Source organism: Echiichthys vipera (genome assembly GCF_963691815.1).
Source record: "Echiichthys vipera genome assembly, chromosome: 23".
Taxonomy (NCBI): domain Eukaryota; kingdom Metazoa; phylum Chordata; class Actinopteri; order Perciformes; family Trachinidae; genus Echiichthys; species Echiichthys vipera.
Genome location: NC_139848.1, coordinates 4,670,302 through 4,684,826, shown reverse-complemented (window position 1 = coordinate 4,684,826; position 14,525 = coordinate 4,670,302). Strand labels below are relative to the sequence as shown.

General features: G+C 47.0%; 1 protein-coding gene across 1 annotated transcript; it reads left to right on the top strand.

Annotated features, from left to right (window-relative positions):
• The first annotated feature begins 266 nt into the window (after positions 1 to 266).
• mbd5 (methyl-CpG binding domain protein 5) lies at positions 267 to 14,419 on the top strand. Its single transcript, XM_083937616.1, has 9 exons — positions 267 to 677; positions 2,422 to 2,524; positions 5,023 to 5,194; positions 5,540 to 7,945; positions 11,216 to 11,436; positions 11,521 to 12,651; positions 12,855 to 12,928; positions 13,732 to 13,807; positions 13,936 to 14,419. The coding sequence occupies exons 1-9, from the start codon at positions 565 to 567 to the stop codon at positions 13,987 to 13,989; spliced, it is 4,350 nt and encodes a 1,449-aa protein (XP_083793742.1). The 5' UTR covers positions 267 to 564; the 3' UTR covers positions 13,990 to 14,419.
• The last annotated feature ends 106 nt before the right edge of the window (positions 14,420 to 14,525 follow it).

The window sequence follows — 14,525 nt, the reverse complement described above, 5'->3', positions numbered from 1 at the left end:
TATTCCTTTGACCATTCATTCATGTGCCTTCCTCTTCTGTTCTGATCTCACAGGAACCATGGGAATACCACTACCCAACTGCGTTTGGGAACCAATATGTTGACCACACTCTTCTTGTCCGACTGAGGGACTGTATCCTGGGCGGCAAAAGACAAATGGTAAAAAATTAGTAATAGAAGACTTTCCTGTGAAAGCACAGCAACTCCTGATCCCCACTTTTTCAGCCAGCATCTTCCCGAGTCGGATGGCTCTGAATGACAAGATGCAGTAATGGAAGTCCACGCACGATTCAGCACTATAGCCATGAAGCAGCTGAAAGGGTAGGGTCTGCTGTGAGCTCGCCTCACCCTACCCACCCAAACACCCACCCACCACGCCATCAGCTCCACCTGAGAGCAGAGTCCCACATTGAAGCATTGAATTGCAGCTCCACCCATCTCTGTAACCCTCCCACCACCTCCTCCACCACGGCTTTGGAAGACAAACATGATGTGCATTGCGAAGACACTGGTTAATGTCTGATATATATACCTCTGAGGTGTCGAGTGTAAAACCAGTGGAGCAATGAATGGCGGAAAGGACTGTGAGGCGGGAGAGGAGAGGCAGACTGTCCCTGTGCAGGTCCCCATTGGCTGGCAGCGCAAGGCGGATCATGGTGGCGGGGTCGTATACATAAGGTAAGAATAAGAGCAGGCAAGTCACAAATATGAATCTGTAGATCAGACAAAACTGACTTTTTTAATATTATTTCATGTCTCGTGCATAATGTGGTCAAACATACATAAGTTAAATTGTACATATCATGACATTCATGCAATATATCAATAGTAAACATCAGGTTTTAGTGTCATTCCTTCGAAATCGAAAAGCACCCGACAGGTTTGTTTACTATCCGCATGTTTGGATCCTTAATTGATTGGCTCTGCAGGAGCTGAACAGAAACACAGAGACTGTTGATGGTGTATTCGCTCAACTTCTTTTAGTGAAACTGCCGTGTATTTGGCATCTGGCAGTGTAAAAATCTCTTAAACATCTTCTTGGGAAGGTGTTTGCTCGAACGGGAAATTAACACCAAATTCTGGTAAATTTTGATTGCAACTGTAAAATTCCACAATGCCTCCTTTTTAAGAAATCATCCATTTACAAAATCCACCTGATGCAACAGGGACTTTAACTAATGGATTGGATCCTTTACGTGTCATTGTGATTTGTAGAGTGGAAGTCGGTGTCCTTCCCGGCATATGAACACTAGGATGTGTATTTACCAGCCACAAAGAACTACAGCAGTTGGCTGGTGTCAGGTTTATTTTGGGTGTTGGAAAGAATCCTGTCTACTTCTGTGACCGTGGCCTGATACTGTCACCGCACACTCGTATTTGGTCATGTTCTTATACATTTAAAGTGTGTGTGTTCGCTTCAGGGATGTGCAACTGTAGATCATCACAGTAGATGTTTTCACGGCGGCAGGGACTGATGATGATTCAGTGTAAGGTTTCATCGGTTGTATTTTTCAGATTCTGTCAGACGTTTTGCGTGCAAAGCTCCCTCTCCTTTCTCATGGCTTTACTGCAGCTGTGACCTCCTGATCACATTCCTTATAGTTACGTTTATTTCCTGGTTTTATAGACATGCATTTGGGCAATGATAAAGAAACACCACAATGGCACAGTGTCTCCAAGTCTTAAAAAGCCCCACAATAAATTAAATTAATACACAGATAAGAGAAAGATGTGCATGCAATTACAAGCTATGCCTGTACATGGAAGTGGTCTTTAGTTCTAGTGTTAGAGTGATTGACTGGCTGATTATCTAATAAAGATATAGGTCATTTCATAGCTTGATAATGATATATATCACAATATTGCATGATTACTGGTAATTGACTACTTAAAAAATGAAAAATACACATTTTTTTTATTCAAAATTATATCGTCCAGTTGCTTTTTTCCGCTGCCAGTACGGTACAGGATCCTCTTCCTTCAGAGATGGTGAAAATGTTTTCAATGATGATTCAATATTTCGTTCCTATGGATGGAAGAATCCCACTGTGGAGTGGGAGGATTTAACTGTTTGATTTAATGGTTGCAAGCCTGTAAAACCTGCAGCGAAACCTGCCTCAAGGAGCTGCTAACCCACCTAAAAATCGTTTGTATGTCTGTCAGTGGAGCAATTCAGCGTGCAATGGTTTCTTTTCATCCTCTGAGTCAGACACACAATTATGGTGGGGGAGCTAAACCCTTGTAATATTTCCACATACAGATGCTCACTTAAATTCTGAATATTGCCTTGTTTTTTGGAGCTTCAGTCTAAATGGTGTTAACTGATTTAACTGAACAGTGCAAGTGCTGCAGCATAATATCATAGGAGTATTTGTGCCCTGTAGCTGCACTCAGCCTAAAATTGTTATTTCCCTGTGTACAGTCCCAGTGGCTCGCTGCTGTCCAACTTGGAGCAGGTGAAGACCTACCTGCTGACAGATGGAACCTGCAAATGCGGCCTGGAGTGCCCACTCATCCTCCACAAGGTACTTTTTTTTTGTCCTGATTCATTTAAAACACAGTGGTCGGGTGCAGATTTAACAGCTGCCTCTTTACTGGAATCCAGAAGATGCCCTAATTAAAGATTAAGATGGAAAGTCCCAATCTGCAAATTAAATTAAAATGATGTCCAAAAATGACAGCAAAACAAGCCCCCCATGGTGGATTAAAAGCTGCCAATCACACCTTAACTTGCATTAGCAGGTGGCTTGTACGTGAAATGTTGCTCTTGGCCATTATTTTTATAACAAGCTTTGTTCATCAGCTGATCTCTGTAAGGTAAAAAGGGAAAAGACGTCGACCACATGTTGTTTAAGTTTGCCATAGCAGGTGACGTCAAACAGGATTTGGGTTTAGTTTCGGGACTCGTGTCTGATCCCGTCCCTGCTGTTTGCAGATTGACTTATTTCTCCTCCAAGAGTAAAAAAAATCAGCATTTTCAGTCAGTGCGTTTACATGCAGTTTAAAATCCCCATTGTATTCGGTTTATGGGCATGCTCCTGTGCATGTAAACAGCCTTCCTGGTTTATTTTCGGGTTTCGCGTCTGCACATGCTCCTTGGGTTATAAACCAGGATGCGAAAACAACGTAAAAAACAACAACAATTGACATCATCGGCCTTGTGAGAGGTTAATACCTGGATCTCACACCAGTCCCAACCTGGTCCTGGTCCTGGTCCAGTCCCAGCCTGGTCCTGGTCCTGGTCCTGGACCAGTCCCAGCCTGGTCAGATGCGTACATGAACTGATGAAGCCTCTTGGATGAGAGGTGAAACGTCTTCCTAGACAAATAACCAAGTCCAGTTGCTTTTGACTGAAATTGCTTTGAGAATAACGACGACCTGGACAAATGAGAACATTCACAGGCACAATTGAGTGTTTCCTTTAAACTGAGGGAGGACTTCGCCACAGCAAGAACCATCACTACCACAAAGACCTGTTTCTGTTGTAATTCTGTCCAAAAGTCGGCCATTTTCCCCCGCTTGTGTTTTTGTAAAAAGGTGAACTGGGAAAAAAAGCTGTATTCCGACTAGCTGTATGTTGGCGAAGCGCCACCTACTGTACCGGAGGTTGAGTTACTCGCATTTCCCCATTCAACCACCTTTCATGTATACGAGGGGAACTTAAAAAAATCTGACTAAGGCCATTTTCGGGTTTCTGATGTGCATGTAAACGCACTGAGTGGAGACACTGCACGCCTAGCTGTGCGTGAGTTTTAATCGGTCATATTCTGTAGACTTTAATTTGAATCTATGGCATGTGTTAGATTGATGCACTCGGCGAACACGAATGGGAAAACATTAAATTTATACCCGAATAAGATTTTAAGGTTGTTAATTTTAACATTTCATTTATTTTTCAAGAATTAAAAGCCTCTGTTTGTTGATTTCGGTGATTGCTTGTAAGCTTGACTGCAGTGTAGAGCAGCTGTTATCATAGGTGATCAGGAACTTTTCTACTTATTACAGATTAGCACTTGCTGCAAGTCACTTAGGAGTGTTAGTTAAATGCCTCTTCAGACTACGTGGCATTTTAATTCAGAGCAGACAAGCCACTCTTGTCTCCGCCTCAAGATAGGACACATTATGTATTTGACATTTGTTACAGCAGCTTGGAAGAAGGGAAAATGGGTAGATGGAAGAATGAGGACAAAGTAAACATGTCTGTGAGGAGGAAATAGTGTCACATTAGTCAAACAAAGGTGAAAACAACTTCTGCAAAGCTTTTGTTAAAGCAATGCTTTTGTTTTTGTTCTTGCGTATCAAAAGTCACCCCTATCGGCTTGAAAGGTGGCTGTAAAACGTTTGTAGCTTTGTCCTTCATGGAACACGGGGACTGTGGTCAGCTTGAATTAGTGTCAGTTGCAATTAAATCTAGCAGTGGCCAGTTTTCATGGCGGAAAAGAGCATAAAAATGTCCAGAGAAGGCTGTCAAACCACTCCTGCAGCATAATCTCCACTCCCATTCCATATGCTCAGCATGTATGAAATAAATTTAAGCTGACCACCTCCACTGATCTCTGTGAAGGACCTAACTACAAATGTCGGGCTGTCGTGAGGCATCCACTGTATCACATTACATAGAGTAATCCAGTCGATTATCCTTCTTGAAGCTAAATTTGTCCCCAACACACCATGTCCATGCCATCATGCCATTATCAGACTGATAATATCTCGTCTGGGGAAGATGTTGACTCCTCTGCTCTATTATTTATGTTTTAATAAAGCTGATGTAAAACCCCCAAAACCTTCTCCTCCCTCCATTTTTCTATATACAAGTTAGTTTATTCACATTGCACTCGCACATCACTGTGAGGGCAGCACAGTCCCAAGAGACGAGCATAAGGGAAATACACTGGGCTGGGTTGTAATTTACATAATTTTCACCTGCAAAGAATGAAACCAAAGATGTGGCAAGAATTAGTGGGAGCATTTTTACAAAAACCAAATCTGTTCAAATCAATCAACCAATCTTTTTCCTTTTTAGGTGTTCAACTTCGACCCAGGGGCGGCTGTCAAGCAGAGGACAGCAGAGGATGTGAAAGCAGATGAAGACGTCACCAAGCTCTGCATTCACAAGAGGAAGCTCCTGGCTGTGGCCACGCTGCACAAGAGCATGGGGACGCACCCGCCTCTGACGCTGACCAGTCCAGGGGGAGGTACAAGTAAATCCAGTTGTTTCAACTCCTTTTTAACCTGAAAAGCTATGTTTCGGATTGATCGCAGCCTATAGACATACATAGTATAATATACAGTGGTAAGCCGTTTGCTGGCGTTTCAATCTGCGCTCTTAGTGTTTGTTTCCGCTGAAAGAAACTCCAGCAACCAGCCAAATATTGGTGAAACTTGGAGGAAATCTCTTGAATGTTATTCAAAAATTGTAAGTCAATGTAGCAAGTGATTTTTAATAAAATAGAAATCTATGTTTTTTTTAATTAGTTGAAATGTTTGTCTCCGAGGTGTTGGTTTTGATTTACCTCAAATGTGCTTTGTTTTGCCTCAAGGTACATCATCTGTGGTCACTGCGCATTCCATGTCTCAACGAGCAATAAGGACAAAGCCCCACGACGGCCAGCCCAATGCTGTTGGCCCAGACTGCAAGAATCCTTTCAAGATGATGATGGCAGCTGGACAACAGCAGCAGCAGCAGAGGCTATATCCACTCCAGGAGATGGGTGGAGCCCAGCAGCCCGAGCTCTACTCTGGGTACCCCAGGCCGCACAGGCTAGGCAGTGGGGAGCCAGGCCCCAAATCCCCTTACAGGGTTGGGTACGGAGGGATGCTGAGCCCACCTCCCTCCAGTGTAAAGCTGTATGGAGATGGCTCACAGTCTCCTTGTGCAGACACTTTGGGTAGCCCTGATGGCTTTCCAAGGACCAATCCTTGTGGGTTTCCAGGAGCTGGCAGTCCTGGCTCAGCCTCCATTCACGGGAACACTAGGACGCCGCTTTCCCCACCCAATGTAATACTCCATGGCTCTCCTGTGGGCCAGCCATCCTGCGCCATGACAGGGAGGACTAGCACGCCCCTCTCCCCCACGGCCACTGCCAAAAGCCCTGTCATGAACATGAACATGCCTCGGGGGAACTTCCCTCCTGTTATGGATATGCCCCGTGCAGTGTTTCACCATAAATCACAGCCCCCTGTGCATCCCGTACCGCCTCCACCATCCATACCTCCATCCTGTGCCCTTCAGAAAAGGCAGTTGACTTCTGAAAAAGACCCATTAGGCATCCTGGACCCCATCCCCAGCAAGCCAGTCAGCCAACCACCAATCAACGCCCCTAACCCCTCCAACTTCCAGCCTAACATCCACTCTCAGGTACAAATGATGAATGTAAACATACCCCCTCCCGCCATTGTTCCCTTGCCAAGCAACTTACCTTTACCCACAGTGAAGCCTGGCCCTGTGGGGCATGGCGGCCATGTTCAAAGGACGCAACAGGGTGGTCCAACTTCCTCCATGCCCCCCTCCCCTGTCACTTCCCCTGTCCACATGGCAGGACCTGCCCTTGGGAGAATGGAGGCCTCCCCTCATCGCTCACGCTCATCCTCCACCTCCTCTGACCATGGGAACTTTGCAATGCCCTCGGGGCACCAGGCCCCTTGTGGCAACATGAAGGTCCCACCTCGTTCCCCCAGGTCAGCCATGGGATCTCCCAGGCCAGCTATGCCCTCCAGCCCCTCCACCAACAAAACTGATCCACACCATCAGTACAAAGACTCCCAGATGTTGCCCGGGATGGGAAACTCGCTTGGCACCCAGCAGCACAGCAACCCTATGTACTCGCCCACCTCTTCCTCCTCATCATCCTCTTCTCTGTCAACCCCCAGCGCTTCCCAGAAGGGCCACCCAGGACTCCTTGGGATGCCCCTCAACCAGATCCTCAACCAACAAAATGCAGCTTCCTTCCCTGCCAGCAGCCTCTTGTCAGCCGCAGCCAAAGCACAGCTAGCAAATCAAAACAAACTCAGCGCTGCTGGCAACAGCCCTGCTGGCATGGCTGCTGGTGGTGGTGCTGGTGGTATGGCAGGCATGGGGGCCAGTGGTGGAGGTAATGGAGGAGGTGGTGGACAACCTGGCCCTATGAGCGGCCCTCGAGGCATGGAGGGACACAGCACTTTAAACTCAATGCTCCCGCCCAACTCCACCATGCTGCTCAACACTCCTGAGGGCCAGAGTGGTCGGGCAGCTCTTAGAGACAAGCTCATGGCCCAGCAGAGGGACCCCATGCGCAAAAGGAAGCAGTCATCAGGCAGCACTGCTGTAAACCACGACAACAACATGGTTTACAACATGCTTAACAAACGCGGCATGGGAGGACCCCACATGGCAGGGCCCAGTGCCACTGAGCAGCTGCGAAAAGTGGGCCGACTGGGAAGCCTTCCCCCAAACACCTCCATGGCCCAGCTTCTCCAGTCCATGAGCTGCCAGAGCTCCCACAACATGGGTGGGAACGGTCATCGTCAAGGTCTCAGCCCTGGTGCAGGGCCTCAAGGATCTGCACAGCTGCACTACAACGACAGCACAGGTATGGTCCCCGGTGGCCCTCAGCAGAACCTCCTAGCTCAGCAGAGGCTGCGGGCTCCGGGAGATGCCATGCAACACTGCCAGAACATGGACACCTCTGGAGGCCATCTGGGCTCTCGTCCAGGCCAGTTTCCTGACATGATAGCCCAGATGCAGGCCTCCTCCATGAGTAACTGTGGGCCTATGGGGCCAGGAGGTGTACCAGTGGGCCCTGATGGCATGCCACTGGGACGCCCAAACACTAACCCCCCACCGCTGTCCCATCCCGGCCCTCATCCCTCACAGCAGAACCTCCTACATGGCATGGGGAGGACTACAATGGTGGTTATGTCACATGGAGTTGGCGATGGAAGCTGTGCACAGACCATCTCGGATACAGGTGAGGCAGTTTATGATGCACTGTGCTCTTTTCAGAGCCATGTAAGGTTACCCACATCATGTATATGTGCTGCTAAATGTTCACATTTGAATTCATACTTACTAAAATAACACAGTAGAGCCATAATATGTAATATGTTATTTTTATTATGTAAGCATGGCACTGATTGCACTAGTTATTACACTCTTATCCCAAAATGATCAGTTGTTGAAATGGCAATATACGAAATAAGATGCTAAAAGGCTCCCCTGATCATTAATGATGACAATCCTAAACACTAAATTAAGCCCTTTTATAAAAAACATAGAAAATAATTTTGACATGACACTGACTTTTCAAAAAGGCAGTACACCAACCCTCTGGCCAGATGATGATGATGTTAATATCCTGTGCCGTTAATGGCTCTTTTTCGTGATAAGCTACCGGTTGGATGAAGATGTCGTTTCTGTGGTTGTGAGTGAAGTAAGACCAAAGGATTTAGGTGATAGGCCCCGAGCCTAGACAGTCAGGCTCCTCCAGTATCTCTGAGCTAATGAGCAGGCCCCTCATCTTTGGGAGCTCAGCTAATTGTCAGTCAGCCAGTGTTTCTCTTTGTGTTATTTGTATGCTAGCATCAGTCAATGGTGTAAGAAGATGGAAATGGGATCTGGATCACGCTTTAAGGGAAGCAGCCCAGATAGGGCGCTCTAAAGAGCTTCTCCCAGCTAGCTGGTCGCTATAGTAACGATAGACCCTGAATAGGGACCAGAGTGAAGCCTTTGATGAGGGTTTAGGCGCGTGCGTGCGTGTTAGTGTGCGTTTGTGTGTGCATTCATGTGAGCGTTTGTTTTGAAAGCACTGAAAAGACAGATCTTGTTTTTTTTCCCCTTTCCTGCCGCTGTGGGACTGAACTATGAGTTTATGTATTCATTATGCGTCTGTGTGTCCTCATATGCTTTATAATGACAACACCACCAAGGTCGGCTGCAGGTCACCTCTTCTTATCACTAAGTGTCCCGTTATTCTGTATTTCTCTGAAATTCAGGTACTTCTGTGTAGGCCATGAGGTAATGTACATGTATTGACACACTGGTGATGATTTTAGCAGCGCCTGTTTCCTTTTCAGTTCCTCAAAATGAAGTCCAGCTTGAATTAAGAGAACGTGACATGGCTGAAGCTGTATGTAAACGGCCATGGCAAATATTGTATTTGGCATTAAAATTGAACCAACATGCCGGAGCGTCTGATTCAACACCATATGGAGATGAACACTGAGGAGGAACAGAGGCAACCAGTTGCCTTGTTGCTTGTGTCTGTTTTTATTATTCAGGGTTAATGTAGCCACTCTGTACTATCTGCGCACTAATGTGTTTCTACAGATTTAATGGCTAAATCCTTTTGAGCAATGGACCTTTTCACTGCTAATATTGCCCTGGCTGTGGTCTGGACAGCAATGTGTGTATGTTGATAATCTGAAGACATTTTTAGTTCAGTTCTAGCGTTCATTCTCTGTATTTAATGTTGTACAAAGGGTTTAGCCAGGCCAACGACGATAGCAATCCTATCATATCCAAAATGGATAGTAACACACAGCTGTTAGAGTACTCGTGTTAGCCTTTACGCAAGTTTAGGTATCGCAAAGGTAAAAATGGTATCTGTCATCTATAGCTTTTGGTTTGTGGGGCTTCTGCTCTTTTTTTATATTGCTGCTTTGCTACGATCTATAGTGCATTACTGCCATTAGCTGTTACCCCCTTCTGCAGTCAGCATAAATGTGCTCATCATGCACATGAGCATCTTGTGTCATAATTGTCAAAAGGGTGATATGAAAACACTACCCTGCAGTGCCACTAGTGGTCCCAAATTCATCCGTGCATTTTGAAATGCAGAAGTCAGATACAGTGAATCTACTCACCTCAGCTCCTCAGGAAGGGCCCTCCACTCTCTGGGGGCCCCAGTGGCAAAAGCACATAAGCACTCACAGGCTTGGGATAAAAGAATGTTCTGTCACCAAATGGCAGATGTTGTGCCTCTGAGTAGCTGCGTTGATTTTCCATGCTTGAAGCTAATTTGGATGACATGTTGGGGATCTTAAGAGCACTGAAAGCTCTTTGGAAGTGGCCTAGTCATTGGCTTTTTAGCATCAGCCTCTAACCATCTGTTTCTGGACAGCTAGCAAGCTTTGAACGTGCCCACCCCCCCACGCTTGCCATCAACAAATACTCCAAAGTTCATTGTAACCCTCCCTCCCAGACCTCCTGCTACCCAGCTGACTGCCCCCCCATCCCCCAGCAGAATAAAATCACACCACCCGACCCTCGTAGCCCCCCTCATCCACCCACCCAACTCCCCCAACAAGCTTCCTGGCAGTGGACAGCACCACCAATCATCACTCGGTTCCCATGGCAACCTCCCCCGGCAACAGCCGTCACTATATCATAGCAGTAGCCGAGGATGTGGGGAGGAAGGGGGAAGGGGGTTGGCCAAGTCGCGGCTCTCAGCGTTAGAGAGGAGAGAGGGGAAGAAAGAAAAGAGGAGGAAAAAAATACACACACAGCTGCCCTTCAGCTACGTAGCATCGCACCAGCTGCCAGTCAACACACACACACACACACACACACACACACACACACACACACACACACACACACACACACACACACACACACACACACACACACACACACACACACACACACACACACACACACACACACACACACACACACACACACACACACACACACACACACACACACACACACAGCACAACAACAGCACAACAACGCAACGTTGGGCCTAGGATTCGCCTTTGTCTGCATAACATTGCTGCTGGGCTTTCTCTTCATTCATTGATACCTCTGTGGCTTTTATATATTTTTTCATGTGCTGTCCTTGAATGCTTTGCTAACTAGTCTGTCTGGACCGCACATCTGGCAGTGTGTCCACCTGTTTGCGGCTTCAGCAGATTGTCAACTTTTTCTTTGATTGTAAAAAGTCTGTGTTGAGACACACTCACCTTTCCTGAGTTTAACACAACAAGATGTGTCTGATAGTTCTGTGTTTTTGCAGTGTATTTCTTGCTAACGCCTGGTTAGAAATGCATTTGATAATGCAGGTTATTTGCAAAGTCTGCTTGAATTGTGCAATGATATGCTATTAAAAGAAGTAGAAATGCAAGTAATTTAACGGATACTGTGTCATGAAAGCTGGGCTGATCATCCCCCATCAGCTCGTGTTGTGGTAGGCCAACGGACAATTTGGATTTATATGGTCCCAATGGTTTTGCAGGAAACCCTGCATCCCTTGGCTGTGGTATGGGAGGCCTGCCGCCACACGTCAACGCCGGCGGAGGTCAGATGTACCAGCAAGAGGTCCACCAGGGCATGCAGCAGGGGGTGGTCTCCCGTCCAGCCTACCAGGGACAGCAGCACTTCACTGACAACCCACCCTATACAGACGGCAACAGCGCTAACGCTGGCTCCATGGCCTGCCTCTACCAGAGCTACCAGGTGGGATGATGAGTTTTGTTGCATTTCAGAAAGTGTAATAAAAACATTTGTTGTCATGTTGTGACCTTGCTGTTGTGTCCACAGCCGGGGATGCTGTCACACCCACAGTTCAGGGAGGGGCAACAGCCCCAGGGCGAGGTTCTTCCAGCGGGTACCGGTGGCGGTGACAGGGGCCCCGGCGGAGGCCCAGAGTCGGTCGACGCCATCTACAGAGCCGTTGTGGATGCTGCCAGCAAGGGCATGCACGTTACTATTACCACCACAGTGAGCGGGACCACACAGGCGAGTCCGGTGCCTGCTCTCAGCGCCATGAGTGCCTTCACTGCATCTATAGGGGAGCCCGTCAACCTCCCCCAAGTAGTTAGCACAGTCCTGCACAGGCACCAGGAAGGAGAGGCATTACCCCAGCAAGCCAGACAAAGACAGGTGAGGCCGGGACGGGGTCAGAAGAACATGGAACCTGGAAAGAGCATTCCAGACGGCCCTGAGGCCAACGACTACTTTCGTTCTCCTGGCCGTGGCACTCCCAGAGGGCAGTGGGACGGGGAGACGCAGCACGGTGGGGGCTTCGATGCTCACAGCAACAACAGTGCTTGGGGTGGTGAGGAGTTTCTCGAGTGCTCAACCCAAGTGAGGAGTAGTCCCTGCATGGAGCGACCCGCCAGCCTGGCCCCTGCCCCACCCTGCCCCACTGAGGGCTCCAACGACCACGGCCTGGTCATGGCTCATGAGAAGGCCTTTCACGATGATGGCTACCGCTTTAACAACTGCAACCGGACACCTGCTAACTACAAGGAGCGTCTGGAGCAGACGGTGGAACGCTGTATCCACATCAACGGTGCCAACCCCCACTTCACCACCCGGGGTTACGGAGATGTCCTGGGCCCTCCACGGCAGGAACTAACTGGGGACGACCAGTCGCCCAGCTCCTCCACTAGCTTGGAGGGACCTCTGGCCACATCCAAAGAATACAGCCACTACAACGGCCACTTCAACGGTATGGCGCCCAGCCCCTCAGACACAAAGAGTCTGAGCAGCGAGGAGGACCTGCGGCAACCGGACTCTCCCTCCTCAGAGCTGCTTCACTACCGGTCCAGAACCTTCAACATGGGAGAGCTGGTCTGGGGCCAGCTGAAGGGCTTCCCATCCTGGCCTGCCAAGCTGGCCGGTGACGAAGTGCACAGCGCTGCTATGCAGCTGCGGGAGCAGGCAAAGGTAAGCAACCACCCGTGACCACCTGCCATTATCTTGTAAGCCATCTTGAATTTTCAGACTAAATCAGACTGGCTGGTGCAGTAGGCCAATCAATCTTACCAGCCAAAAATTCAGCATTGTCTCCTGATATTTGACGGGAAAATCTCAATCTGCTACCAAAAAATCCTGAATGCACTGAATGCCTTTGTCTTTTCTCCATCCAGGTAGAGCCAGAGAAGCTAAAAACACTAACTCATGACTTGGAGGCACTTGACCGAGCTGCAAAAAGAGGCCTGAAGTAAGTAAACCAGCCCTTTATATTGTTGCTTCAGTAAATAAAAACAACAGACCAGATGACCTATGATTCCAGTTGTATATTGAGCATGAAGTAACAGACTGCATCTTAAATCTGTTTTCTGTCTTATTATTGCCTTTATTGTCCAAAAGCCACACTTGCAGTTCCTGTTGCTGCAGCTGTAAAGCTCTCCAGTTCAGCAAGCACCTCTGCAGTTTGATAACAGTGGCAGATTTACCGTTCATAGTTGTGGTCATTTTTGAAACAAGGCAGATGAAAGCACGTTTCTCATTGCTAGTCTGTGATCAACAATTTTGTCTGAATGGCAACGGTCTCTGATTTTAACAGCTGCAGCTAGCTAGATCACAATCCAACCCTCAGTCAGTGAGTTTGATAAAACCAGTTTGACTTGTATGGAAGTCAGACTCCTGTAAAAGAGTATTGCATTTAATTGTTGTGTACATATCATGTTAATAACTCAGTCAGTAGCATGAAAAGCCAAACTTGTATTACATGTTTGGCTGTTTAACTGTAAAGAGGTGTCATATGTAACTTGGACAAGCTACATGTTGCTTTACAAAGGCAAGTAAGGCTGTATCTTAGCAGCAAGTGAATTAATCAAATAATTGGTAAAATAGGACCTGATTAGATTCTGTGAATGGTCCGTTAACACCATTGATTGGTTGGTTTTTGTGCAGTTTAGAGTTGACACACAACAGTGTTTCTGTCCCTGCAGCACCCAAATGTTTCCCTGTGTGGCTGCACTAGTGTAAACGTAAATAATGTGTGATATAAATGTTCAACAGACAGGGGAAACTGAATAATCACCTGGAAGCTGCTATCCACGAGGCCATGAGTGAACTGGATAAGATGTCAGGCACTGTGAGTGTTAACACCGTTCATGATCTCCGAGAGACATGAAGAAATACCCTTTCTCATCGTACAGTATTGCTGTTACTGCGTCTACCTGTGCAGCCGTCACCATTGTGTTTCTGTGTGTCTGTCATCAGAGGGATCGTCAGGTGAAGCTCCCGAAGCCTAAGAGGAGGAAGATATCCAGATAACATTGAATGTGTCTGCCCAAGAACGTCCTCAAAGCCTTCGGAGACTTTGTCCGTTCAGCCTTGATGCGATCTGAGCTCTCTAACAGGTGCTACACATGGACTTTCAGTGGTACATCCCTTTTCCATGATATCGACTTGACTTGATGACTGACCATAGAAGGTGCTGGGAAATCCAATCACCGATACAGTTCAAACTGTAGAGACGTAAAAAAAGCAAAACTAGAGGAAAACATTGGTTGCAATTTGTCTACAGCTCACTGAATTAACTATTTTTTTCTAGTATAAGATCGTAAAACCAACAAAAAAAGCTACGAGCATTACCGTACATATTTAAGAAGAATAGACAGTCCAAATATTTCTGATACATTTTCAATATGTATATAGATAATCCTGAAATTTCATGCTATTAAGAATTGTATGTAAATATTGTACAATGTCATGTACAAGCATACCTAATGCACATTTTATCTTTTATTGTACAAAAACAAAGCAGAAGTGTACCAATGTCTTGGTTTCTATACTGAAGTGCGGTGGCA